This window comes from Balaenoptera acutorostrata, chromosome 15, assembly GCF_949987535.1.
Source record: "Balaenoptera acutorostrata chromosome 15, mBalAcu1.1, whole genome shotgun sequence".
In the NCBI taxonomy this organism is placed as follows: Eukaryota; Metazoa; Chordata; class Mammalia; order Artiodactyla; family Balaenopteridae; genus Balaenoptera; species Balaenoptera acutorostrata.
Genome location: NC_080078.1, coordinates 39,350,325 through 39,371,358, shown reverse-complemented (window position 1 = coordinate 39,371,358; position 21,034 = coordinate 39,350,325). Strand labels below are relative to the sequence as shown.

Below are 21,034 nucleotides of genomic sequence, written 5' to 3'. Positions count from 1 at the left end.
ACCCCGAGGTGTGGCTGAGAAGCCCCCCGGAGGCGGCTCTGCCTGGCCCCAGCCTTGAGGGGGCTGTCCCTGGGGACTGGGAGACCAGGTTCCCTTTCTTATTTATGTAAAAGATGGTTCACCCCTTTTGTACATTTTAAAAGGACCAGCAGGGAAGCCTCCGTGCAACCACATGGTGAGCCCATGACAGCTGAGGGGACGAGCTTTGGGACATTGGGAGAGAGGAGGTGTTTGAGGCAAAGATGGGAAAGAATCCACCATCAAGGCTTGAATCTGAATTCACATAACACTTCACATGGGGCTATGGGCTGTGTGGGGTCCAGTGGAGAACATGTGGAAGCTTTGGGCAGCAATCTTGGACTCCCCAGCTACATGCATCGGCCTTTCTGAGCATGGTGGTCAGTGTGCCCGCCATGTGCTGAGGGTGTGGGCCCCAGTAGTGTGCATGGTGGAGCTGCAGTTTCCAGGGCTCCCACCAGCCTTCCTGGATGACATCCGTGTGTGTCATGGAGCTACAGGTTCAGAGCCAGGGGCGACTCGCAGGTTCCCACGTTGCTTGGAAAAGGGGAAGCGGGGTGCACCCCCCACGTCCCTCCCCAGCTCCCTCTCTCCCCGCGTGGGGGCCATCAACCTTCCTTCTGTGATTCTGCACCTTCGGTTCCGTTTACATCTGTTGCTGCATGAAACTGGCTCAGCGTCTCTCCGAGTTGACACAGAGCTATTTGTAGACAGTGCTCACTGGGGCCACCAGGCCCTGGGCAAGTCTGGACTGAGCCTGCCCCACTTGCCTCCTGGGGTGTCTAGACCCTTCTCTGGCCAGCTTCTGTCTTCTGACCTTGGGTGTGATCCCATAGCTGCTCCTCACCCAGTTTCACCCCTCTGTGAGGTCACACGTCACCAAAACCTTTCTCACCCGTTTCTTAGTGGTGGACGCTGAGTCCCTCTTCGAGGACCCACCAGCCAGCCTGAGCTGCAGGCCTGGCCTCCTTCCGTCCACCTGGCTGGTGACGTGGCCACAGGTCACACTGGTGCTCAACTCTACCTCCTGCCCACGGGCCCCTCCCTGGCCTGTGACCCCCTTGCTCGGGACTGTTCTGTGGTGGGTGCCCCGAGGGCTGCTGTTATGGGAGAGGTGAGGTGGGGAGGGGCTGCAGCGCCTGTGAGCAGGATCCTGGCTGAGGCCTGGCTGCCAGCAGGGTAGGGTGGGCAGAGGAGGCCCCACCCATCCTGTCCTGCCAGCAGGAACCCCTTCTTTGGACATTGTTTTGAGGAAACGGATGATCCTGCATTCACCATATCAACACTACCCTTCGCTGCTGTCCACACTTGCACTATTCCTGGGCTCGTTTTGGACAGTTTTAGTTTCTTTGTACAGTAAACATAATTCAGCTCTGGCCTCCAGGCTGCGTTGTGAGTGAATGAAAGTCTGGCTTTAACCCACTGGGCTGAGTGGCGGGTGGAGAGGTGGCACTGCGGAGGGCTGCTTTGTTCCTGCTCCATCCCCCATGACTGCCTTGCTGAGCTCCAAACGGTTTCAGGCCTCCCTGCGTTTCTAGGTGGACCTGGAAGCAGCTCTCCCCAGCTGTTCCTGCCTGTGCAGTAGTCCAACCCATGGCCGCTGAGACCATCTGCTGCCTGCTGCCCCCGAGGCCGGAACCTGGGATATTGAGCTCTCACTAGTGTCCTGGGCAGGGCCTACCAGGTACCCTCTGCTGCTTGAGCAAGTGGCGGACCAGAAGAACTGTCCCCCGAGACTGACCACAACTGAGAACCCAGGCCTTGGGGCCACCAGCACCCTCAGTGGGAGAGCCACCCACTTAAAAGGGTATGTAGGGCTCAGCTCAGGGGTGCGGCAGACGCCCTGGAGGTCGGCAGGGCTGGGGTTAGGGGGGCAGTTGCTCTGAACGTAGCCCCCACGCTTGGAGACCGCTGCCTCTGGCTGTGGCTATACAGGGCTGGGGACCCATGGTGTCCTCCACACCTGGGGTGTCTCTTGGTCTCATTTGGACCAAACCAGGCTCTTATTACCCTGTCTCTCAGGTCAGCCAGACAGACACAGGGTCACAGGACACTCTCCCATCCAGTCTCAGAGCAGGCACTCCTGGGGCCCCAGACCCCTGGGAAAAGCTCATTCTGGCAGTGGCTGCATTTGATCTCCCCACTGACCCCACGCCCAGGAGGAGCTTTCATCCTTCCTGAATGTTACAGGGGCCTGGAGGGGCAGGCGAAGACCTTTGGGTCCTTGCAGTTCCTTAAGCTCTCCTGGGACACGCTGTTCTCAGGGTGCTCTTAGATGCCCTTGATCTCTCTCAGGACTGCGCTGCCCCACGCAGGGCCACACACAGCCGCTGAGATTCAGATCAGTCCAAGTAAACACCCTCACCGCGTCTCTCGTGTCCACAGCCCTTGTGACTGGCGCCTGTGCCAGCCAGCACACACAGACCGTTCCCTCCCTGCCCACTGCTCTTGGACCCCACTTTTTTGGCAACCACCATAAACCGTTGAGGAAGGGCCTGAACCAGGAGACAGGTGCCTGGGTTTCAGCAGGGGCGGGAAGCAGGCTCTCTAAATGCAAAGTTCTGCCATGCCTCAGGCTCCCCCAGGCCGTGCCCATCAGGTACCTTTGTGCTGCAAAGGCCTCACCTCCAGTAGGAAGGGTTTAGATTTGACCCCAAGACCTGCTGGCACGGTGTGACCACGAGAAGGGGTATGGGGAAGGTTGTGGAATCATCCTTGGGAAGGGAACAGAACCCCACCGTTGCTGGGCTTAACGCAGAGCCCCTGCACCTTTGCCTGGACATAGTGACTACCAGGTGGCAGGCCAGCCTGGCCTGCTCTGGGGAAGACCCAGGCCCAGGGTTGGATGGGGGAGCCGGAGGGGTTGGCCAGCCCTGCCCCCTCTTGCAGGGCAGCTTTGATCCCAGGGCCTGGAGGGAGGAGGGGCTCCGGTTACAGCGTTTCCCCCTCCTGTCTCTGGCCAGAGCCGCCCTTCTCCGCCCCTTGGTGACCCTCATGGCCAGTGTCTCTGTGCTCCTGGGCGCTGGCCCCTCCCCAGCCTTCCTCTCCTCTCCCCGCCCCCTGCCCTGAGCTGACCAGAGGGGCCAGGAGGGGGAGGGGCTGGTGCCACATGCACAGACTCAGCCCGGAACCCACCCAGCCTGAGACTTGAGCGTCTGCTGTGAGCTCCGACCTTGGGGGACAGAGGGGAGTCCAGGGGCAGAGGGCAGGGGCACCGATCACAGATCCGGGAGGGTGGATGCCTGCAGGGAGTGGGGATCGGCAGGGCCTGAGGAGGGGCTAGCAGCCACACCCCCCACCCCCTGGTCCCTCGGTCCCCATGCCGGCCCTGAGGCCACTCCTGCTGCTGTTGCTCCTGGTTGGGCTGACTGCGGGGGCCAGCCTGCCGCCGGGGCCCGGGAGCCACCCGGGTGTGTGCCCCAACCAGCTCAGCCCCAACCTGTGGGTGGACGCCCAGAGCACCTGTGAGCGTGAGTGCGTCAGAGACCAGGTGAGCACAGGCACTGTCACCACTGGCCCCAGCTTGGGGGGAGACGGACTACGTTGGGGGCCCAGGGCCTCTTGGGGGCCCCTGGTCAGCATGGGAGAAGCCCGGACCTCCCCCACGCCCCAGGCCTTGCCTGCAGAGGGGACCCTCAACCCTAGAAGTCACTTCCTCCTCGGGCTCCCCACTCTTCTGCTGGGGTTTCACACTGTGCTCTGTATGAGGGGCCCTGGGGACAGCTACCCCCAGTCTTTGCCTTCATGTGTCTGAAAACTGGAGGCCCCCTTCTCACTCCTCAGACCTGCCCACCCCCACCCTGCAACTAGCTGTTTTCAGGTCCAGCGGGGCAGAGAGGCGGAAACCTGTCTGGAGGTCCCGCCTTTGCAGCCTGGCCCTGCACCACTGCAGTGGCCTTGAGCACGTTTTACGTCCTCCCCGAGCCTCAGTGTCCTCATGTGTATGATGGGATAATAACAAAAGCTGCTCTGGGGGCCAGGGGTCTGAGGATTCCGTGAGGTCCAGTGAGATGACTTATGTGATGGGTGCGCCAGGCAGTTGTAGTTCATTGTCCAGATGGAAGGCAAACCTGCAAACCTGCTTAGCTCCCAGAGGGGAAACAGATTCAGGGAGAGGCAGCAGGGGACTCACCCCTGCCCTCGCTGGGCATGCTGGGGCAGGGCTGAAGGGGGAGGGGTATTTGGGTGTCCGCTGAGCTGTCCGCCCCCGCCCCCTCCGCAGGACTGCGCTGCCACTGAGAAGTGCTGCACCAACGTGTGTGGGCTGCAGAGCTGCGTGGCAGCCCGCTTCCCTGACGGCGGCCTGGCCACACCCAAGCTGGCGGCCTCATGTGATGGCTTCATGTGCCCACAGCAGGGCTCCGACTGCGACATCTGGGATGGGCAGCCTGTGTGCCGCTGCCGTGACCGCTGTGAGAAGGAGCCCAGCTTCACCTGCGCCTCAGACGGCCTCACCTACTACAACCGCTGCTACATGGACGCCGAGGCCTGCCTGCGTGGCCTCCGCCTGCACGTCGTGCCCTGCAAGCACGTCCTCAGCAGGCCACCCAGCAGCCTCGGGCCCCCCGAGACCACCGCCCGCCCGACACCAGGGGATGCCCTGGTGCCCCCTGCCCTCTACAGCAGCCCCTCCCCACAGGCAGTGTATGTAGGGGGCACAGCCAGCCTCCACTGCGACGTCAGTGGCCGCCCGCCACCCGCTGTGACCTGGGAGAAGCAGAGTGACCAGCGGGAGAACCTGATCATGCGGCCAGACCAGATGTATGGCAACGTGGTGGTCACGAGCATCGGGCAGCTGGTGCTTTACAATGCCAGGCTGGAGGACGCCGGCCTCTACACGTGCACCGCACGCAATGCCGCTGGCCTGCTGCGGGCCGACTTCCCGCTCTCCGTGGTCCAGCGGGAGCTGGCCGAGGACAGGGCCCCAGTGGCCGTCGCCCCAGCCCAATGCCTGCCCACCACGCAGGCCTGTGTCGGCACCCCCTCTGGCCAGGTCCTCTGGCACTTTGACCCGCAGCGGGGCGGCTGCATGACCTTCCCAGTTGGCAGCTGTGCCGGGGGTGACCAGGGCTTCGAGACCTACGAGGCGTGCCAGCAGGCCTGCGCCCGTGGCCCCAGGGATGCCTGCGTGCTGCCGGCCGTGCAGGGCCCCTGCCAGGGCTGGGAGCCGCGCTGGGCTTACAGTCCGCTGCTACAGCAGTGCCACCCCTTTGAGTACAGCGGCTGCGAGGGCAACGGCAACAACTTCGAGAGCCGCGAGAGCTGCGAGGACGCCTGCCCCGTACCGCGGACGCCGCCCTGCCGGGCCTGCCGTCTCCGGAGCAAGCTGGCGCTCAGCCTGTGCCGCAGCGACTTCGCCATCGTGGGGCGGCTCACAGAGGTGCTGGAGGAGCCCGAGGCGGGCGGCGGCGGCATCGCTCGCGTGGCCCTGGACGACGTGCTCAAGGATGACAAGATGGGCCTCAGGCTCTTGGGCACCAAGTACCTGGAGGTGACGCTGAGCGGTATGGACCGGTCCTGCCCCTGCCCCAATGTAACGGCTGGCGACAGCCCGCTGGTCATCATGGGCGAGGTGCGAGACGGCGTGGCCATGCTGGACGCGGGCAGCTACGTCCGCGCGGCCAGCGAGAAGCGCGTCAAGAAGATCTCGGAGCTGCTAGAGAGGAAGGCCTGCGAGCTGCTCAACCGCTTCCAAGACTAGCCCGCCCACCCGGCCCGCCCCGCCCTCCCGACAAACCACCCACTCCCGGCCCGCCCCGCCCTCCCCGCCCTCCGCCTGAATAAAAGCGTCCTGGACCTCATAACCTGCCGGTGCTGGGGGTTCTGCCACCACACGGGGATTTGGCTCCAGTCTGAGGTCACCAGGGAGCACCAGTGAGGACCAGCCTCTGAGGCGGGTGCCACCTCCCACGCCTGGAGGGCCAGGCAGCCAGCTCAGTCCTGTCTCAGCAGTCCCTGGGTCCTTCCTCACTCCCTCCTCTCTCTGCTCGAGTGGAGCAGCAGAGTCCAGGATGCCCCCAAGCCCTGACCCACAGGCCAGACCCTTCTTGTCCCCAGGATGGAACCCTTGGAGACACAGCCTGCCCACCCAGCACCCTACAGGGGTGCTCCCAGGAGGAGGCATGGCAGATACCAGCAATGGGACAGCAGGAAACACTTTATTCCCAGGTTCTTAGCAGCCCTGTGGCCACTGGGTAAGAATCCCCAGTCTGGGGAGGGCCAGTCCCCATAGTCTGGCCCAGGGTGGCAGGGGCTGGTGATCGGGGTTTATCCCAGGGACACAGGCATGGCGGAGAAAGGGTTTACTCTTTCCGGAAAATTAGGCACTTGTTGTTGGCTGGCATGTCCACCTGGGGGAGATACTTTGGCTGGAGAAGCTGCTCCTGGTCCCCAGGGAGGCTGCCTGTGACCACAGTCCTCCCCACCTACCAGCCTCTCCAGGAGCAGCCCGCTGGCCTGGCCCAGGTTCTCCAGAAGGGCCGTGTCCCGCAGCCCCCACTCTGGGTTCCTGCAGGAGAGGAGGTGGAATCGGCCTGGGGGTCACCCAGCCCACCTGCCCCCCAACCAAACCCCCTACCCACCCAGCTCTGACCTGCATCTGAGGGTGAGGTCAAAGTCCACGTTACTCTGAGGAGAAATCTTCCCATTGATGGCATAGGGCTGTGGAGACGGAGAACACGATTCTGTCCGCTATCCACAGGCTCAGCCATCCCCTGTCATCCACTGGGCAGACTTGCAGGATGGCACCCACAGAATGGAAAGAACACACCCCTCATTGCTTCCCAGAGGGGAACAGCTGAGGATCAGCTGCTGAGCCAACGGGGTGCAGAAAGACTGGCAGATGACAGAGGAGTGATGGAGAGAGGAGGGCCTGGGTGTGTTTCAGTGATAATGGGAAGCTGGGGAAAAGGGCAACTGAAAATACGGAGACAAGAAAGGAGTCCTGAAAGGCGGGGACAGCCAAGGCCGGCTGGGGTGGTCCTGCCAGGAGAGGCCCGTCTCAGGCAGGAGCACTCACCCCATAGGTGATGAGGAGCGCCTTGCGTTTGAGCAGGTGTCCTGCTGCTCTGAAGAGCCCCTGGGAAGTGGGGGAAGCAGAAGAGCAGTGAGGAGCTTTCCCCAGGGCCCAAAAGAGCCCTGGGCCCGGGACTGGAATCTCAGCCTGACCTCCCCCGGCCTGAGTGCCCTGTCTCTGATTCGGGGCAAACCTGGCATCCCGCTCCCTCCCAGTGCAGGGGAAGGAATGCCGCATGGTGCAGGTGGGTGGCCCCTGGGTAGCTCACCCACGCTCCCACAGACCTCGGTGCAGCTCAGGGGGCTGATGTGGCTCATGTTGATGCAGAGTAGCAGGTCCAGAGATTGCGGCAGGATCCCGCCCCACTGTTCCCAATCCCACCTCACGTCCAGGTACAGCGGGGCCTTCACGTTGGGCAGTCCCTGGGCCTGAGTGGTGGCCAAGATGCTGCGGGAAGGCAGCCCGTGGGTGGGGTGGCCTGTGCAGCCGTTTCTGCACCCCTACTTGGGGGAGGCTTAGAGGGATCACAATAGCGTGGGGATCCAGGGCAGCGGGACGGGGCACATTTTCACCCCCGGGGTCCCGCCTTCCCGCCGCACCTGTCCAGGCAGCGCTGGTCCACGTCGGACGGCTGCCACTCGGCGTGGGGAAAGGCCCGCGCGAAGTGGGCCGTGTGCTGGCCAGAGCCCGAGGCCACCTCGAGCACGCGGACGCCGCGCTGGGCCGCGTCCACGTACTGCCGCAGCACGCGCAGGATGGGTTCCTTGTTCCGTTCGGCGGCCGCCGCCACCAGCATCTTTCTAGTCCCGCGCGGCGGGGCCTGTTGCGAGTGTTAATCCAGCACCGCCAGGCCCGTCGGGAGTGGTGCTGTGGTACCGCGGGGCCCGTCGGGAGTGGTAGTCCGGCGCCGCGGGCCCCGTCGGGAGCTGTGGCCTGGCCGCCGAGCAGCCGCACCCACCGCACCCACCCAACACACACACACGGACTACAATTCCCAGGAGGACACGCGCCGCGCCTTAAAGGCCCCGCAGCCGCAGAGGCGGGTAGCGAGCCGCGGCCTCCGCAGGGGACGGGGCGAGGAGCTTGGGGGGCTGGTTTACAGGCGCCCATTGGCTCAGCACCCGGTGCCCGTGGCTGTTCTGGCACATTTTCATAGCGCTTGTTACTCCAAAATTGTCTCGTTCGTGTCGCATCGGAATGGGATGCTTCCCTCTAGTCTTTCTTTCCTTTATGAAATCTCTCGGGTTTTTTTTTGAGTTGAGGGGGAAAAAAAACACGGCCTGCGCCGCCCGGGAATCGAACCCGGGTCGCAAGAATGGGAATCTTGCATGATACCACTACACCAGCGGCGCTGCTGCTGATGAGCTCGCCCGCAAGACTTAGGAGATTGTGACGCAACTACCAGCCTCCCCCACTACCCTTCCCATCTCCGCCTCCCCGGCTCCGCGCAGAGACATTAGCGCGCATGCGTCGCTAATGGTTAGGCGCACCAGGTTTGGCGGGGTCCGCGGTGGTGGGGGGTTCTCGCGGTGTCACTCGGGCACCCAGCGCTCGAGGGGAAGGAGCGGGGATGAGCTACGTGGGCTTGTAGCCGACTGGATTTGAACGTGCTCCGTGGAAAGCATGGCAACCGCGGCATTCGGAAATTGTGGGGGCGGGACCATGGGAGGGCCTTCTTGGCTGGGGCGGGCTCCTGGCTGGGCGGTGGCTGCGGGTGGGTAGTGTTCTGTGGCGGAGCTCCCTGTGGCGGACTGGGCTCCGCTGGGGCGTGGCTGGGGCTGCAGCTGGGCAGGGTTCTGGGGCGGGGCTCTTATGTGGGCGGGGTTGTGCTGGGCGGGGCTCCTTGCGGTGGGTGGGGCTCCGGGAGGGGCGGGCCCAGCCTGCCGGAACTAAGCCTGTGATGCTCAGGGCTTCTCTGTGACACTGAGATGACCAATGCTAGCCTAGAGTTCACGGATGTTGTGAGGGGTCGGTGACCTCTGAGTCAAGTCGGAGGCCGATTTGTTGTGTCCACGGTTCTTCCCTGGTTGTCTTCTTGGGGCCCATGTCTCAGAAGGGGCCCTTTCAGCAGGCTGGAGACCGTGCTCTGCAGTCAGGACTAGCTTATCTCCTTTGCTGGGCACTTTTTCTCGCGTGAGACACCCCTCCCCCCATACCCAACGTCGCTCTGGCAAGAGCTCTGAGAATGGCACTGACCGGGACTTTAGCCTGGGATTGCTGTCGAGGGGGCATGCAGAGTGGGACCAGAGGCCGCTGTCTGGATGTGGTCAGAAAAGGAGGACAACCTTGCATCTTAGGGACGGCAGATGGGAAAGTTCCACTCAGTGGGCCGGTCTCCAGACAACTCCTTTGGCATTCTGCATTACGACCACCCTTTTTTCGTAGCTGACTTTCCCATTTCACGGCCCTGAGCTTTCATTACCTGACTCACTTTTGCCTCACCTCCTAGTTTGTTGGCTGAGCATTTTCTGTGTCTCCAGGTGGAGAAGAGGTGTCTCTCAATGTGAATCCCTGACCCTCACCTGTAATGATCAGTGGTCATCTGAGGCCTCACCAACCAGGCCCCTCAGCCCTCCTTGCCCACTCGAGAGGCACCACGCTTCCTGGTGACTTCACATGGCATTCCTGGGCACGGGCCACCCTGTCATATTATAGTATAATAAGAAATAGATATTTGGTCTTCGTCCTGGTTCCTGGAATAGAACTCTTAAAACCCTGAAGATTTCGTGAATGATGGGGTGAGAGGAGCATCTGTTATTCATAACAAGCCCCTTTCAGCCTTACCTGGATTTATACCAATGAGGTGACTCTTGGAGGATGGCGGCTGGTTGCCAGGGGAACCCTGTGATTAGGGGGTTAGAACTTTCTGCCCCACTCCGACTTCTGACTCCTGAGATGGAGAGGGGCTGGAGACACAGCTAATCTCCAATGGCCAATGATTTAATCAGCCCTGCCCTTGTAATGGAGCCTCCATACAAACCGCAAATGGAGGGGTTCAGGGAGCTTCCAGATGGTGAACTTGGAGGTGCTGGGAGGGTGGCTCCCAGGGAGGCCGTGGGGGTCCGCACCCCTTCCTCACACCTTCCCGGGGCATCTCTTCCACCTGGCTGTTCCTCAGTCATGTCCTTTATGATAAACCAGTAAATATAAGTAAAATGTTCCCCTGAGTTCTGTGAGCCATTCTGGCAAGTTATGGAACCCAAGGAGGGGATAGTGGGAACCCTGACTTACATCTGGTTGGTCAGAAGCACAGGTGACGGCCTGGACTCCTCGTTGGCGTCCGCGGGGTTGGGGGGGTGGTGTTGAGGGACTGAGCCCTCAGCCAGTGGGTCTGCGCGGATGCTGGGAGTTAGAGTTAGAATCCAGTTAAATTGTCGGACACCCAGTTGGTGTCCAAAGAGAACTAGAGCATTCTCACTAGAGAACCAGTAAGAACCACCCCCCTCCCACTTTTGGTGTCAGAAGTGTTGTGAGTACAGAAAAAGAAGTTTTTCCTTTACACTCATGTCCTGTAAGAGGGAAGGAGCCTGCTTCCCCCATGTTGTATGGTGCTGCTTGAGGAACTGCCCACATGCCCTGCAACGTCTTCTGTTTAACGGCACTTGACCTCAGGTTGACGTCCCCCTGCCACGTTCATCACTCTGGACGGGATGCTGTGCGAACTGACACCTGCCCTCCGCACTCACCAAGCTCAGAGCCTGGGACAGAAGCAGCTGGGCGCAGCCAAGCGGTGGCCTTTGCTGCAGTGCATGTGTGTGTGTGTGTGAATGCATGTATGTGAGCATGTGTGAACTGCATGAACAACTGTGAGCACACATTTTCTCTAAAGTGCCGGATGTGTGTCAGACTCTGGGAGGGTCCAAGTCCCCCAGGGGATGCTGAACATGGGACACCTGGAAGTGCCCCAGACCCGAGCCTGTGCTCAGTGGTACCTCCTGGGGTTGTGTCTCCTGCGGATTACTGTTGGAGCCGGAGGGGCCTCTCCTGCTAGTCATGCTCATCTACAGAGGGCTGTGGAGTAAGCCCCCCTAGTGCTGCCCCATGATGTCCAGAGCCAACCGCAGGGTCCAGCTTCCTTCCTGAGGTCCAGGCCCGTGTGCCCACCATTCACTGAACTTCCTCCCAAGCCCTCCAGTGCTGCACCCTGGGCACTTCCCCTCCCATTCCCTCACCCTCACCCACTACCGCTTCCCTCTGTATATTAATTTTCTAGAGCTAGTATAACAGATTACCCCAAAACTTGGTGACTTAAAACAAAAATTTATTTTCTCACAGTTCTGCAGGCCAGAAGCCCAAAATAAAGATGTCAGCTCCCTCCAGTGGCCCTACAGGAAGCCCTTTCGTGATCACAGCTTCCGGCTTCTGTGTGGCTCCAGGCATTCCTGGGCTTGTGGCCACCTCACTGCAGTCTCTGCCTCTGTCTTCACATGGTCTTCTCTGTGTCTCTCTGTGTCCAAATATCCCTCTCCTTTCTCTTACAAGAACACTCATCATTGGATTTAGGGCCCATCCTAATCCAGAATGACCTTATCTCGAAATCCTTGCTTTAATTATATCTGCAAAGACCATTATTCCAAATAAGGTCATGTTCTGAGGTTCTGGGCGATGTATCTTTGGGGGGCCACTGTTCAACTCACTGCACTTGGGTATGGGAATGGGCAATCCCTTGGGAATTCCCTGGAGGTCCAGTGGTTAGGACTCAGCATTTTCACTGCTAGGGCCCAGGTTCAGTCCCTGGTCAGGAAACTAAGATCCTGCAAGCCATGAGGCCAAAAAAAAAAAAAAAAAAAGGAATGGGCAATCCCTAGAAACTCGGTGGCGGGTGTGGCAGCATCCAGCCAGAGCCTTTCCTGGGGGCCACTGATCACCCTTTACTGGCAGAAGCCCATCCTCTAGTCTGGGTTGGTGAGGGCATGGATTTCAGATCTGGAAAGTGATGGAGGACGACTGAAAACTTAAACTTCTTTCTCCTCTAACATGACATTTTAGTGTCATATTTAGAGCCTTTTAGAAGAGAAAAACCGTACTTGTTTTTATTATGATTAACTGGGGTCAGTGAGGTAAAGGCCTTTCCTTACTATGACACCCATTTTTTTCAGCCTGCTGGGTGAGGCCCCTGCCTCCTCTTCAACTGCCCATGACTCCAATTCCAGGATGGGTTTCCAGCCTCTCTGACAATAGGGAATGTTGCTGGCTGCAAGACGCTGTCTCTACGGGGGCTTAGCAGGCTGGCCCGCCGTCATGGACAGTGTAGTCCAGGGAAGGCCAGGCTGGCCAGGGTTCCTACCCTAACAGGAGAACCAAACTGAGATCTTGATTGCAGGCCCATCCAGACCCTGACCTCTCCCAGGCTCTGGCTGGGCCCTCCCCATGCCCCATGGCTCTGTCCTGGGGCCAGGGCAGGTCTCACACTTGAGTCCTGGGAGCAGTGAGGCTGGGAAGGTGCCTCAGGGGGAGATCAGCCCCACCCTCCTCCCTGCCCTCCTCTGCTGCCTGCCCCCTACAACTGGGCCTTTCTCTCTCTGGCTCCCCTCTCCCTTAGCTCAGTGTCTTTTGGGGACCTCTGGGTTCTCTCACTTCTCCCCCAGGCCCAGCCTGTCCTGCACCCCCTCCTCTCCTGCCTGTCGGGACCATTCCTGTTCTGCTCCTCTTTCCTGGAGCCCTTCCAAGGGGTCTTGGACCCAACCTTTGACCTCAGACAAGGCCCGTAGGCAGGGCTGGGACATTAGAGTCTAGCAGCCTTGGCCACCATCAAGGCCAGGCCTATCTGCTCATCAACAGGTCCTGTCCTTCCCCTCTTCACGCTGGCCTGAGGGGGTGCCTGGGAGAGAGGCGGCTCTCAACTCATGTCAACCTGGGGGGAGGTACTCCCCCACCCCAGGGCCTGGCTCCTTCTGCCAAGAACATGTGCCTTCAGGACACAGGCCCGCCCAGGCCCCTCACCCTGCGGGGTCTCCCTAGCCTGAGTGAGTTAGCATTGTGCTTGAGGCCACCAGGGAGACCAGGGCAGCCAGCACAGATGATGCAGGGCAGGAGCGTGGTGGCCTTGACACAGCTGGGGGGAGGGACGAGGGATGGGCACCTCGGGTGGAAAGGGGGGCCAGCTTGGCCAGGGGGTGTGCTCATGCCCAGACTCCCTGGACATGCTCTCCCCTCTCAGGGTCACAGGCTTTGCTCAGCCCAGCCCCACAGAGCGGGCAGCTGGGGCCAGGGATAGGGGTCGTATCCTTTGGCCTTGGGTAGAACAAGACGCAGAGCCAAGGGGCTATGGGGGACTTGGAAGGAAGGACAGCCCAGCTGCCCCAGGAAGCAGACCTCCCTGAAGGAGCCCCAGAAGGCCCAGTCCCCCCACCTCGACCAGCAGCCACACAGGTGCATGGGGTAGGGTGGTGGGGGGATCCTCCCGCTGGTTGCCCCCACCCCAACCCTAACCACCACCACCCCCGCCATGTTGTACACAGTACTCGTTGTCTGGACATGATATGAGGAGAAAGACACGCTCTAGCCCCTGACCTGGCCTCTCAGCCCTGCCTGGGTGGGAAGCTTCAGGCCCGCTCAGGTGTGGGGTGTGGGGGGAGCTGGGCTAGGTGCCCTCCAGGAACCCACTGGGCCACAGTGCTGAGGGGAAGCCCCCTTGCCCCCTGGGGCAGCAGCTCCCAGACTGAGACACACCCCAGGCTCTGGTGCTGGCCCGACTGAGCCTCCCCAAATACTTGTAGGAGCAGTGCAGGAGCCCTGAGGGACCAAGGTGGCTGCACAAGCCTCTGAGGCGGATGCCACACCCCCTGGATGACCCTGGGCAGAGTTTGGTTTTTTTTGGGGGGGGGCATTAAGGATTGAACTCAACCAAAGGGAGGATGGGTACCTCCTGCAGAATCCAAAAGGCCCTCAGGCTCACAAACCCAAGAGTTCTGTGGTTCCCCCTCCCCCAACCCAGGCTGCTGCGTGTGAGACCCTGTGATGACCCTGCCCCCAATGACAGCCTGAGGCAGCCCTAAGCAGCCTGTGAACTGTGAGGAAGGGGCATCTCTATCTAATCCTCAGGAAGGAACCCTGTGGGTAGAGCCCCCTGGGAAGGGGCTGCCTGGCAGATTAGGGCACAGCAGCCCCTCTCCTCCAGCAGGTCTGGCTCCTCCTGAGACACTATCACTGAAGTAGGTCTTGCGGCTGACCCCACTGCCTGGAGGGTTTGGAGGAGTAAGTGCTCTTTCTCCCCTGTGGGATGACATAAACTGGGTTGCTTCACCGGCCTTCTCCACCCCCAGGATGCTCCTGGATTGGTAAGCGGCCTCCCGCCTCCCTGGGGTTGGCTCCGGCAGAATGTACTTTCTGTTCCTGCCCCATGGGATGAAAGGGGGATTCCCAGGGCGTCATGTCTGCCCAAACCTGGGGGCTGACCGCCTTTTCTCATCTCTGACCCCCTCAGTCCCATGACTGGGTGAACCGGCACACTGGCCCAGGCCCACCCAGGCACCTTGGAGGAGGGTCTCCGACGTGAGTGGGAATACCCTTGCTTCCAGGGTTCACACAGATCACTCCCAGCGTCTGTCAATGCCTCAGCTCCTTGGACATCACCGAGGGCCTGGGCCAGAACCTCGCCACGTCTGTGTGCCTATGGCTCCCCTAGCCTCCTGTGGCGGACGGCAGCCCAGGCCTCAGGGAACTTCCTTGACCTAGGCCTTGGGCCAGAGGGGCGGGCGCTGCTTGCGGCCGCCCAACCCCAGCCTCGGGCCCCGCCTCAGGTCCAGCCAGTTTCCCAAAGGCCCGAGCGCCACCCCTGCCGCGTGCCTCGGCGCGGGCCCTTTAAGGGCCGGGGGTGTGTGGCGGGCCCGCCCCCTCCCCGCAGCGCCGGCCGCCCGTTAAAGGGGCCGCGCCCTCGGCACCCGCCGAGTGCCAGCCGGGCGGAGGGCGCGAGATCTGGCTGCGGGCCGGCGGGCGGGGAGGGCGCGGAGGGCGCGGGCGCGCTGCGGCCCCTCCGCACCATGTACACCATCACCAAGGGACCCAGCAAGCTGGTCGCGCAGCGGCGCACAGGTGCGCGGCGGGGGCGGGCAAGGTAGGGAGGGGACGACCGGGGTTCCGCACGCGCTGCCCGCCCCCAGCGCGACGGCGGCTGACGCGCCTTCCCCGTGCCTGCAGGTCCCACGCAGCAGCAGGTGGAGAGTAGGCTCGGCGAGCTCCTGAAATGCCGGCATCTCGCGCCGCCGACCCCGCAGCCCCCACGGGCTCAGCCGCCGGGACCCTGGCCCCTGTCGAGGTGAGACGCGCGGCCGCGGCCGGAGCCCGGCCCTCCCCTCCCCCGCCGGCCGCCGCGGGGCCGCGAGGGTGACCTTGGGGAAAGGTTAGCGGAGACCGGGCCACATGCTCCGGGCGGGCGCGGAGGGGGCGGAGCACGCCGACCCCGCCCGCGCGTGCAGCTCTGGCCCCGCACCTCCGCCTCACCTGGCACCTGGCTGGGTCCGAGGGGGCTGGACCGGATGTGCGTGACACACCTCCGAGTCCTCTGGGATCCCGCGGACCCCGAGTCGGGAGAAAGCCGACCGGCTCCTGGATCTGTGGGGCTCCAGGCGGCTAAGTCAGGTGCCTGGGCCGACCTTGGGCTGCGCGAGGCCAAGGCTTGAGACGAGCTGCTGGGGACTCGCCCTAGAGGGCGGGAGCGCGGTGGCCCAGGACGCTGGCCCGCAGGTGGCCTGCCTCTGCCCGCGGCAGGAGGCTGCCAGCGCCATGCTTGCGGGGCAGCTGGGGGAGAAGTGCACGTGGTTCCCTCTGGCCCTGCCAGGCCACTGCCCGCCTCTGCCCTTCACCCGAAACACCCTGGCTGGGCGCGGAGACCCCCGCAGATGCTCGGGGCTTGCTGGAGTTGTGGTTTTTCCGCCTTTCTTGACCAGCAGTTTTGCCATAGGCTCAGTTCAACCACTTTGGCCTCCAAGTGACTGTGATCTGGAGGTCATATCCTCCATCCCTCAGGACTGAACCTTTCACTTTTTGGCTCAGGTCCTGGTTTCTGGTTTCACTTATTCTATGCATGTTCTGGGCCCAGGGCTTAGTCCAGGCCCACACAGGCCTGAGGGCTCCTCAGGCTGTGGATGGGTGGGGGCAGCAGACTCAGGGCCCCGAGGCAGCGCTGACCAGGCCTTGGGATTTCTTCCCAAGTTGAGGACAAACAGCTTCCAGGATTGGCTAAGAGGTGGGGGCTGTGTGCTGCACGCCACAGCCTGCCCTTCCCCCACAGTTACTGGCCTCAGATGCCACAGGTGGGGGCAGCCTGTGAGGACCCTTCTTGGCTGAGGCCCTTTCCAGGGGCCTCCTGCTAGGAGCATGTTGACACTTTGAGACTGGTCCTAGTGAGGAAAATGTTCCAGGCCGGCCGCAAGTGCCTCCTGGGGAGAGGGGTGAGTGGGACCCTGGGGGGCACTTCCCAGGACCCAGCTGTGCTGTGACACTGCCTGTGACGTCAGCCTTGGTCCTCACAGCCGCCCTACCTCCCAGGGGAGGGAATAAGGCATAGGTGTGTAGCCCCGCCCCTATCACCCAAGCAGGAAGCCCTCCCCCCCTCCCTTACCTGGAGAAACTTGTTGCTTCCTCCATGGCCCCTTTGCTGGGGAATGGGGAAGGAAATGTGCATCTGTGGCAGGATCAGGGTGCTGGGGAGAGAGATGGGAAAGACAGAGCAGAGCCCTTAAGATGTTGCGACCTGCCAGGTCCCTGGGTTCAGGGGGGTGCTGGTGCTTGGCCCCTCAGCCTGCTGCAGTCCTGTGTGGCACTGTGAGTGCAGGGGAGCGGCATGAAGGCAGAGTATGTGCTGGTCATGCCGTCCCCCCTTCCCTCTGAGGTCACTCCTTCCCTGAGCTGCCCCCTGCCAGTCTCAGGGACCTTGAAGAGTCCCCCCGCTGGGAGGCCAGAGCAGCCAGCAGGTCCTCCACACCAGGAGCCCCTGAAACTTCTGAAATCACTCCACCCAGACTTCCTGTCTACCCTCCCTCACCCAGACTTTGCCCAGGAGGAAGGAGTCTGAGCCACTGCTGCACCCTCTGTGCCTGGTGCACCACAGGTGCTCAAAGCATCTGACCCGTTAAATGTCCGGGCTCAGATTCCGGCCGGGCGCTGCCCGTGGTGGTAGACAAGCCACATTAGTCTGTGCCTGTGATGAGTTCTCCCTTCCAGCGAGAGAGAATAAGATCAACTGTTGGGGAGAAGAGAAAATGGGGCCACCTGATGGTGCAGGGGAGGTGGACTGGTGGGGGAGGGGGCTTGGAAGCTGTACTGGGTTGTGGGTTTTGGGGTCAGACAGGCATAGAGTTCTGATGCTGCCACCCACTCACCACATGTAACCTTGGACAGGTTAATTCTCTCTTGAGCCCAGGTTCCTGGGCTGAAAACGGATGGGTGGTCTACCTTGGAGGGTAGTGAAGGGGGTTAAGTAAAAGGAAGCGAGGCCTGTATCAGCAGGCACCTAGCAGGGATTCCGGTGCCGCTGTTGCCGTGGGCGGAGCTTGCCTGTGGGCGGGGCTTGCCTGCAGGCCGAGTCCCTGGGTGCTGGCACGGAGAAGGGTGGGGAAGACAGACGCTGGACTCGTCCATAGGTGCACAGGGAGCTGCGCCCTTTCCCCCAGAGGGCCTGCAAAACCGCCTTATGTAACTGCCGGCAGCGGGCGGTCAGGTGCCCGCTTGCTGGGGCCCCTTCTCAGCCCCAGCCAGGCCACCGTCTAGGTACTTGCGACTTACAGCCTTTGACTGCAATTCTTTTTTTCCTTCTTTGATGTTCAGTCTCCAAATTTTCCTAGTTTGCGGCCTTGCAGGGCTAAGGGTAGCAGGCGAGGGGCTGTTCCAGTTAAGGACAAATATCTACGCCCTCTGGTTGGTATAGCTCAGGCCTGGGAGGAGCCCTGCCCCTCCACATTCTATGTGGCCACCCGACCCTGCCAGCCTGGAGCTGGTGGGACCGGTGCCCCTCAAGACGCTCCTCTTTATTTTAGTGCCCCTCTCAACTGAGGAGGAAACCCCAGCGGCGGTGGGGCACCTGAGCCCAGGATGGCGAGCAGGCCGGCGGGACCGCGAGTGCCTGGCGGAGTGGCACGTGCAGCCCAGGACTCCCGGCTCCCACCTCCTGCTGTAGGTGTGGGCCCCGCACTCTCCACGGCCCTGTCCCGGGCTTCACGTGCACAGGGCTGGGCCAGCTGCCACTGGCCAGGGCAGCCCACCAATGCCCTGGGCCCGGCTGGCCGGGATGGGCCCAGTGGCCACCTGGACATCGAATGCCCATCAGGCCGAGCTCCAGCACCCAGGGCCATCTCCTCACTCAGCATTCCTGCCCCCGTGGGCAAGAGCATAGCCCCTCGTCTGAGGCCTGCAGGGGTAGGCCAGGGTTGCAGTCACACCCTCCCTACTCAGGATGGCCCACTCAGCACTTGGTGCTGTCTAGCCAGACCATGAGCTGTCCCTGGGGGCCTCGGGCAGCTGGGAGAGGGAAGGGCAAAGGCCGGCAGCTCTTGTTTGGGTCCTTCATCCCACACTGGGGGGCATCGTGAGATGGAGAGACTTCTGTGGGGGAGAAAGTGGCCAAGAACTGCGCCTAGTGGGTGGGGTTGGGCCAAGCGACCTTTACTCAGGTCAAAACCTGGGCTGATGGAGGCCTGGCTGGTCCAGGGGAGGTGGGTGGCTGGTGGCAGTAGGGGTGCCTGAGACCCTTGGAGGGCCGCCTGTGTGCCTTGAGCATGGAGCTCTGCAGGGGATCTGGGGACACAGAGAGGCCCCACTCCACCCCCGCAGTCTTAGGCCTGGCTCAGGGTGGGGGGCTGCAGTTGTGAGCTGAGCTGCTGGGGGCGCAGGCCTGCACGAGAAAGGCCTTGGCCACTGGCAGCAGCACACAGCCTTCCTGTGGTTCAGGGAAGTGCCCAGGCTGGGCCTGGCCCAGGGGTGGTGAGGGTGGCCTGAGGCTGCTCCGGGAGCTCTGCCAGGTAACACCTGGGCTCAGAACAGTTGCTGACCATCTCCTCCCCCTTCCTGCAGTCCAGGGCCGAGGCTCGTGTTCAATCGGGTGAATGGCCGGCGGCCACCTGCCACATCCCCGTCCCTCAAGGGAACCCAGGAGACCTACACACTGGCCCACGAGGAGAACGTCCGATTTGTGTCCGAAGGTAGTGCTGAGGCCCAAGGGTGTGACCTGGGCCATGGGTCCTTTTCCCACTGTAACCTCACTCGAAGTTGCCAGAGGCCTGGGCTCTTCCTGGGTTCTCTGCCTGTTTCTCCTGTGACCATCCAGCAGGCTGCCCACTCCCAGTTCTGGCCTGGGGTCCAGGGTAGCCACCAGGCCCTGGGGTGGGAGACACGGTGCCAGGGGCCTGGCTCAGCCTGACCATCCTCTCCCCACAGCCTGGCAGCAAGTGGAGCAGCAGCTGGGTGGTGGCCCAGCCGGTGAGAGCGGGCCGAGGCCAGTGCAATACGTGGAGAGGACCCCCAACCCCCGGCTGCAGAGTGAGCCCTCCCCCGCCCTCAGGGTGTCCCCTCCACCTCCTCCAACCCTGATCTGGCTCAGCCAGGTTCTAGCCCCAGGGGGTTGGGAAGAGGACTGGAGCCTGACCCAATTCTTCCCAGCGTCTGCTACAGTTGGGGTCTGGGTGAGGGGCCTGTGGTCAGCTCGAGGTGGGAGATACTGGTCAGCCTGGGAGGAGCATCATTGCCCAGGCTTCTGCTCCCCCGCAGACTTCGTACCCATCGACCTGGACGAGTGGTGGGCACAGCAGTTCCTGGCCAGGATCACCAACTGCTCCTAGTCGCAGCTTTGGAAGGAACGCTGCCCGTGCAGGGCCTGGCCCTGCCCCACGCTGGACCCTCTGCCAGGAGAGGACCACGGCGCCCTGTCCAACCCCTGCGGTGGGCCGTGCTTCACCCTGGGCCTGGCCAGGAGCTGGCCACACCTGAAGTGCCAGAATTTGGACTTTTGCTCCCGCTGACCCCTTGGCCCAGCTGTTCCAGGCTGCCAGAGGCCAGGGGTTGAATCTGACCTCAGTCCTGCTCACTGTGCCCGGGGACCAGCCTGTGGGGCTGGCAGGGAGGAGCTCCAGGCTAATAAAGTTGAGAAACTGCCCTTTGGAAAGGTCTTTACTTGGGGGCAGTGGGGGGTGGATGTGGGAGGGGGCGCTTCTGTCCCAGCACCAGGCCCAGCCCAACCTTCCATTGTAGCCTCATCTCCTCACAGATGAAGCTTTGTCTAAATCTGGTCCCCCCGCCCCGGCCTCTTGCCCAGCTGCCTTCCTGTGTCCTGGGCCAGGTCATTTTGCATAGAAGTCTGTAAACGCCACCCTGCCCCACCTGACACCCCCCCCCACCCCGCCCTGTAGTCATTGGCAGGTGTCTGAACCTGGCCTCAAGACCCAGAAATGTTACATAAGTGGCCCTGAGATGGCGCCCCAGCCACCCAGAATTGTGCTCAGGTCTCAGGACGCCTGGTGCTGTCTCTGAATCCTCCAGGTCTGGTGGGAAGCCCTCGGGGTCCTGTAGGACATTGCTTTACCTGTGGGGCCAGGTGACCTTGCCTGCGTCTGACACACGTGCCTCCACAGGGCTAGGTAGCAACAGGGTAGGTGGGGACAGCTCCTGCCAAGTGCAGCTCACAATTTCTGGGCTGCGTCTCATTCCCCATACAAAGATGACTCCCAGAAGGAGTCAGGAACCTCCCCGGATCCCACAGCTGGTGGCGCTAGAGTACCCCCAGGGGGTCCCGGCTTGGGAGTGGCCGCAGAGGCCTGGGGGCGGAGGCTCCTTATGCCCCGGGGCACGACAGCAGAGAAGAGTAAGTGGTCGGGCAAGGTTTTGGGGCACCCCGAGAAACAGCCGGTGAGGTGGGAGTCCAGGCCCCCAGCGCGGTCACTCACCAGTCCCCGCCCCGTCGCGCAGTCACGTGTCAGGCACCGACCCTGAAGCGCGATCACGTGCCGTGACGGCGGAAGTGGCGCCGTTGCCAGGCGGCCGTTGCTAGGCGCGCACTGCGTGCCCTGCGTG

The 21,034-nt window shown here is 62.2% G+C and overlaps 3 protein-coding genes and 1 non-coding gene across 9 annotated transcripts; 2 read left to right on the top strand and 2 right to left on the bottom strand.

The window, feature by feature from the left end:
• Nucleotides 1–109: 109 nt before the first annotated feature.
• WFIKKN1 (WAP, follistatin/kazal, immunoglobulin, kunitz and netrin domain containing 1) lies at nucleotides 110–5,727 on the top strand. The gene is made up of 2 exons (XM_007181786.3): nucleotides 110–3,508; nucleotides 4,241–5,727. The coding sequence occupies exons 1-2, from the start codon at nucleotides 3,338–3,340 to the stop codon at nucleotides 5,717–5,719; spliced, it is 1,650 nt and encodes a 549-aa protein (XP_007181848.2). The 5' UTR covers nucleotides 110–3,337; the 3' UTR covers nucleotides 5,720–5,727.
• Nucleotides 5,728–6,157: 430 nt separating this feature from the next.
• On the bottom strand, nucleotides 6,158–7,994 carry METTL26 (methyltransferase like 26). 5 transcript variants are annotated; one of them, XM_007181783.3, is made up of 6 exons: nucleotides 7,633–7,971; nucleotides 7,318–7,480; nucleotides 7,037–7,096; nucleotides 6,611–6,678; nucleotides 6,448–6,526; nucleotides 6,158–6,368 (listed from the first exon to the last, which is right to left on the bottom strand). In XM_007181783.3, the coding sequence occupies exons 1-6, from the start codon at nucleotides 7,827–7,829 to the stop codon at nucleotides 6,321–6,323; spliced, it is 615 nt and encodes a 204-aa protein (XP_007181845.1). In that variant the 5' UTR covers nucleotides 7,830–7,971; the 3' UTR covers nucleotides 6,158–6,320. The 5 variants fall into 5 exon arrangements, with proteins under 5 accessions (XP_007181845.1, XP_007181846.1, XP_007181843.1 ...); XM_007181784.3 differs by lacking the exon at nucleotides 7,037–7,096 and having other exon boundaries at nucleotides 7,633–7,980; XM_007181781.3 differs by having other exon boundaries at nucleotides 6,158–6,526; nucleotides 7,633–7,974.
• Nucleotides 7,995–8,314: 320 nt separating this feature from the next.
• Nucleotides 8,315–8,385, bottom strand: TRNAG-CCC (transfer RNA glycine (anticodon CCC)). Its single transcript has one exon. It is a non-coding gene; the product is annotated as a tRNA-Gly (tRNA).
• A 6,483-nt stretch (nucleotides 8,386–14,868) lies between these two features.
• Nucleotides 14,869–19,955, top strand: MCRIP2 (MAPK regulated corepressor interacting protein 2). 2 transcript variants are annotated; one of them, XM_057529898.1, is made up of 5 exons: nucleotides 14,869–15,067; nucleotides 15,173–15,290; nucleotides 19,043–19,170; nucleotides 19,406–19,507; nucleotides 19,736–19,955. In XM_057529898.1, exons 1-5 carry the CDS (start codon nucleotides 15,016–15,018, stop codon nucleotides 19,804–19,806), a joined length of 471 nt encoding a protein of 156 aa, XP_057385881.1. In that variant the 5' UTR covers nucleotides 14,869–15,015; the 3' UTR covers nucleotides 19,807–19,955. The 2 variants fall into 2 exon arrangements, with proteins under 2 accessions (XP_057385881.1, XP_007181842.1); XM_007181780.3 differs by lacking the exons at nucleotides 14,869–15,067; nucleotides 15,173–15,290 and adding exons at nucleotides 15,495–15,613; nucleotides 18,010–18,145.
• Nucleotides 19,956–21,034: the final 1,079 nt, after the last annotated feature.

Excerpts from the sequence above, each read along its gene's own strand:
- MCRIP2 (XM_007181780.3), top strand. The coding sequence starts at position 15,511 with ATGTGCGTGACACACCTCCGAGTCCTCTGGGATCCCGCGGACCCCGAG. Across the intron at positions 18,146-19,042 it reads CCCGGCTCCCACCTCCTGCT|TCCAGGGCCGAGGCTCGTGT; the intron begins GTAGGTGTGGGC and ends CCCTTCCTGCAG. Across the intron at positions 19,171-19,405 it reads CGTCCGATTTGTGTCCGAAG|CCTGGCAGCAAGTGGAGCAG; the intron begins GTAGTGCTGAGG and ends CTCTCCCCACAG.
- METTL26 (XM_007181781.3), bottom strand. The coding sequence starts at position 7,829 with ATGCTGGTGGCGGCGGCCGCCGAACGGAACAAGGAACCCATCCTGCGC. Across the intron at positions 6,679-7,036 it reads CGCTCCTCATCACCTATGGG|CCCTATGCCATCAATGGGAA; the intron begins GTGAGTGCTCCT and ends CCGTCTCCACAG. Across the intron at positions 6,527-6,610 it reads GACCTCACCCTCAGATGCAG|GAACCCAGAGTGGGGGCTGC; the intron begins GTCAGAGCTGGG and ends CCTCTCCTGCAG.
- WFIKKN1 (XM_007181786.3), top strand. The coding sequence starts at position 3,338 with ATGCCGGCCCTGAGGCCACTCCTGCTGCTGTTGCTCCTGGTTGGGCTG. Across the intron at positions 3,509-4,240 it reads GTGAGTGCGTCAGAGACCAG|GACTGCGCTGCCACTGAGAA; the intron begins GTGAGCACAGGC and ends CCCCCTCCGCAG.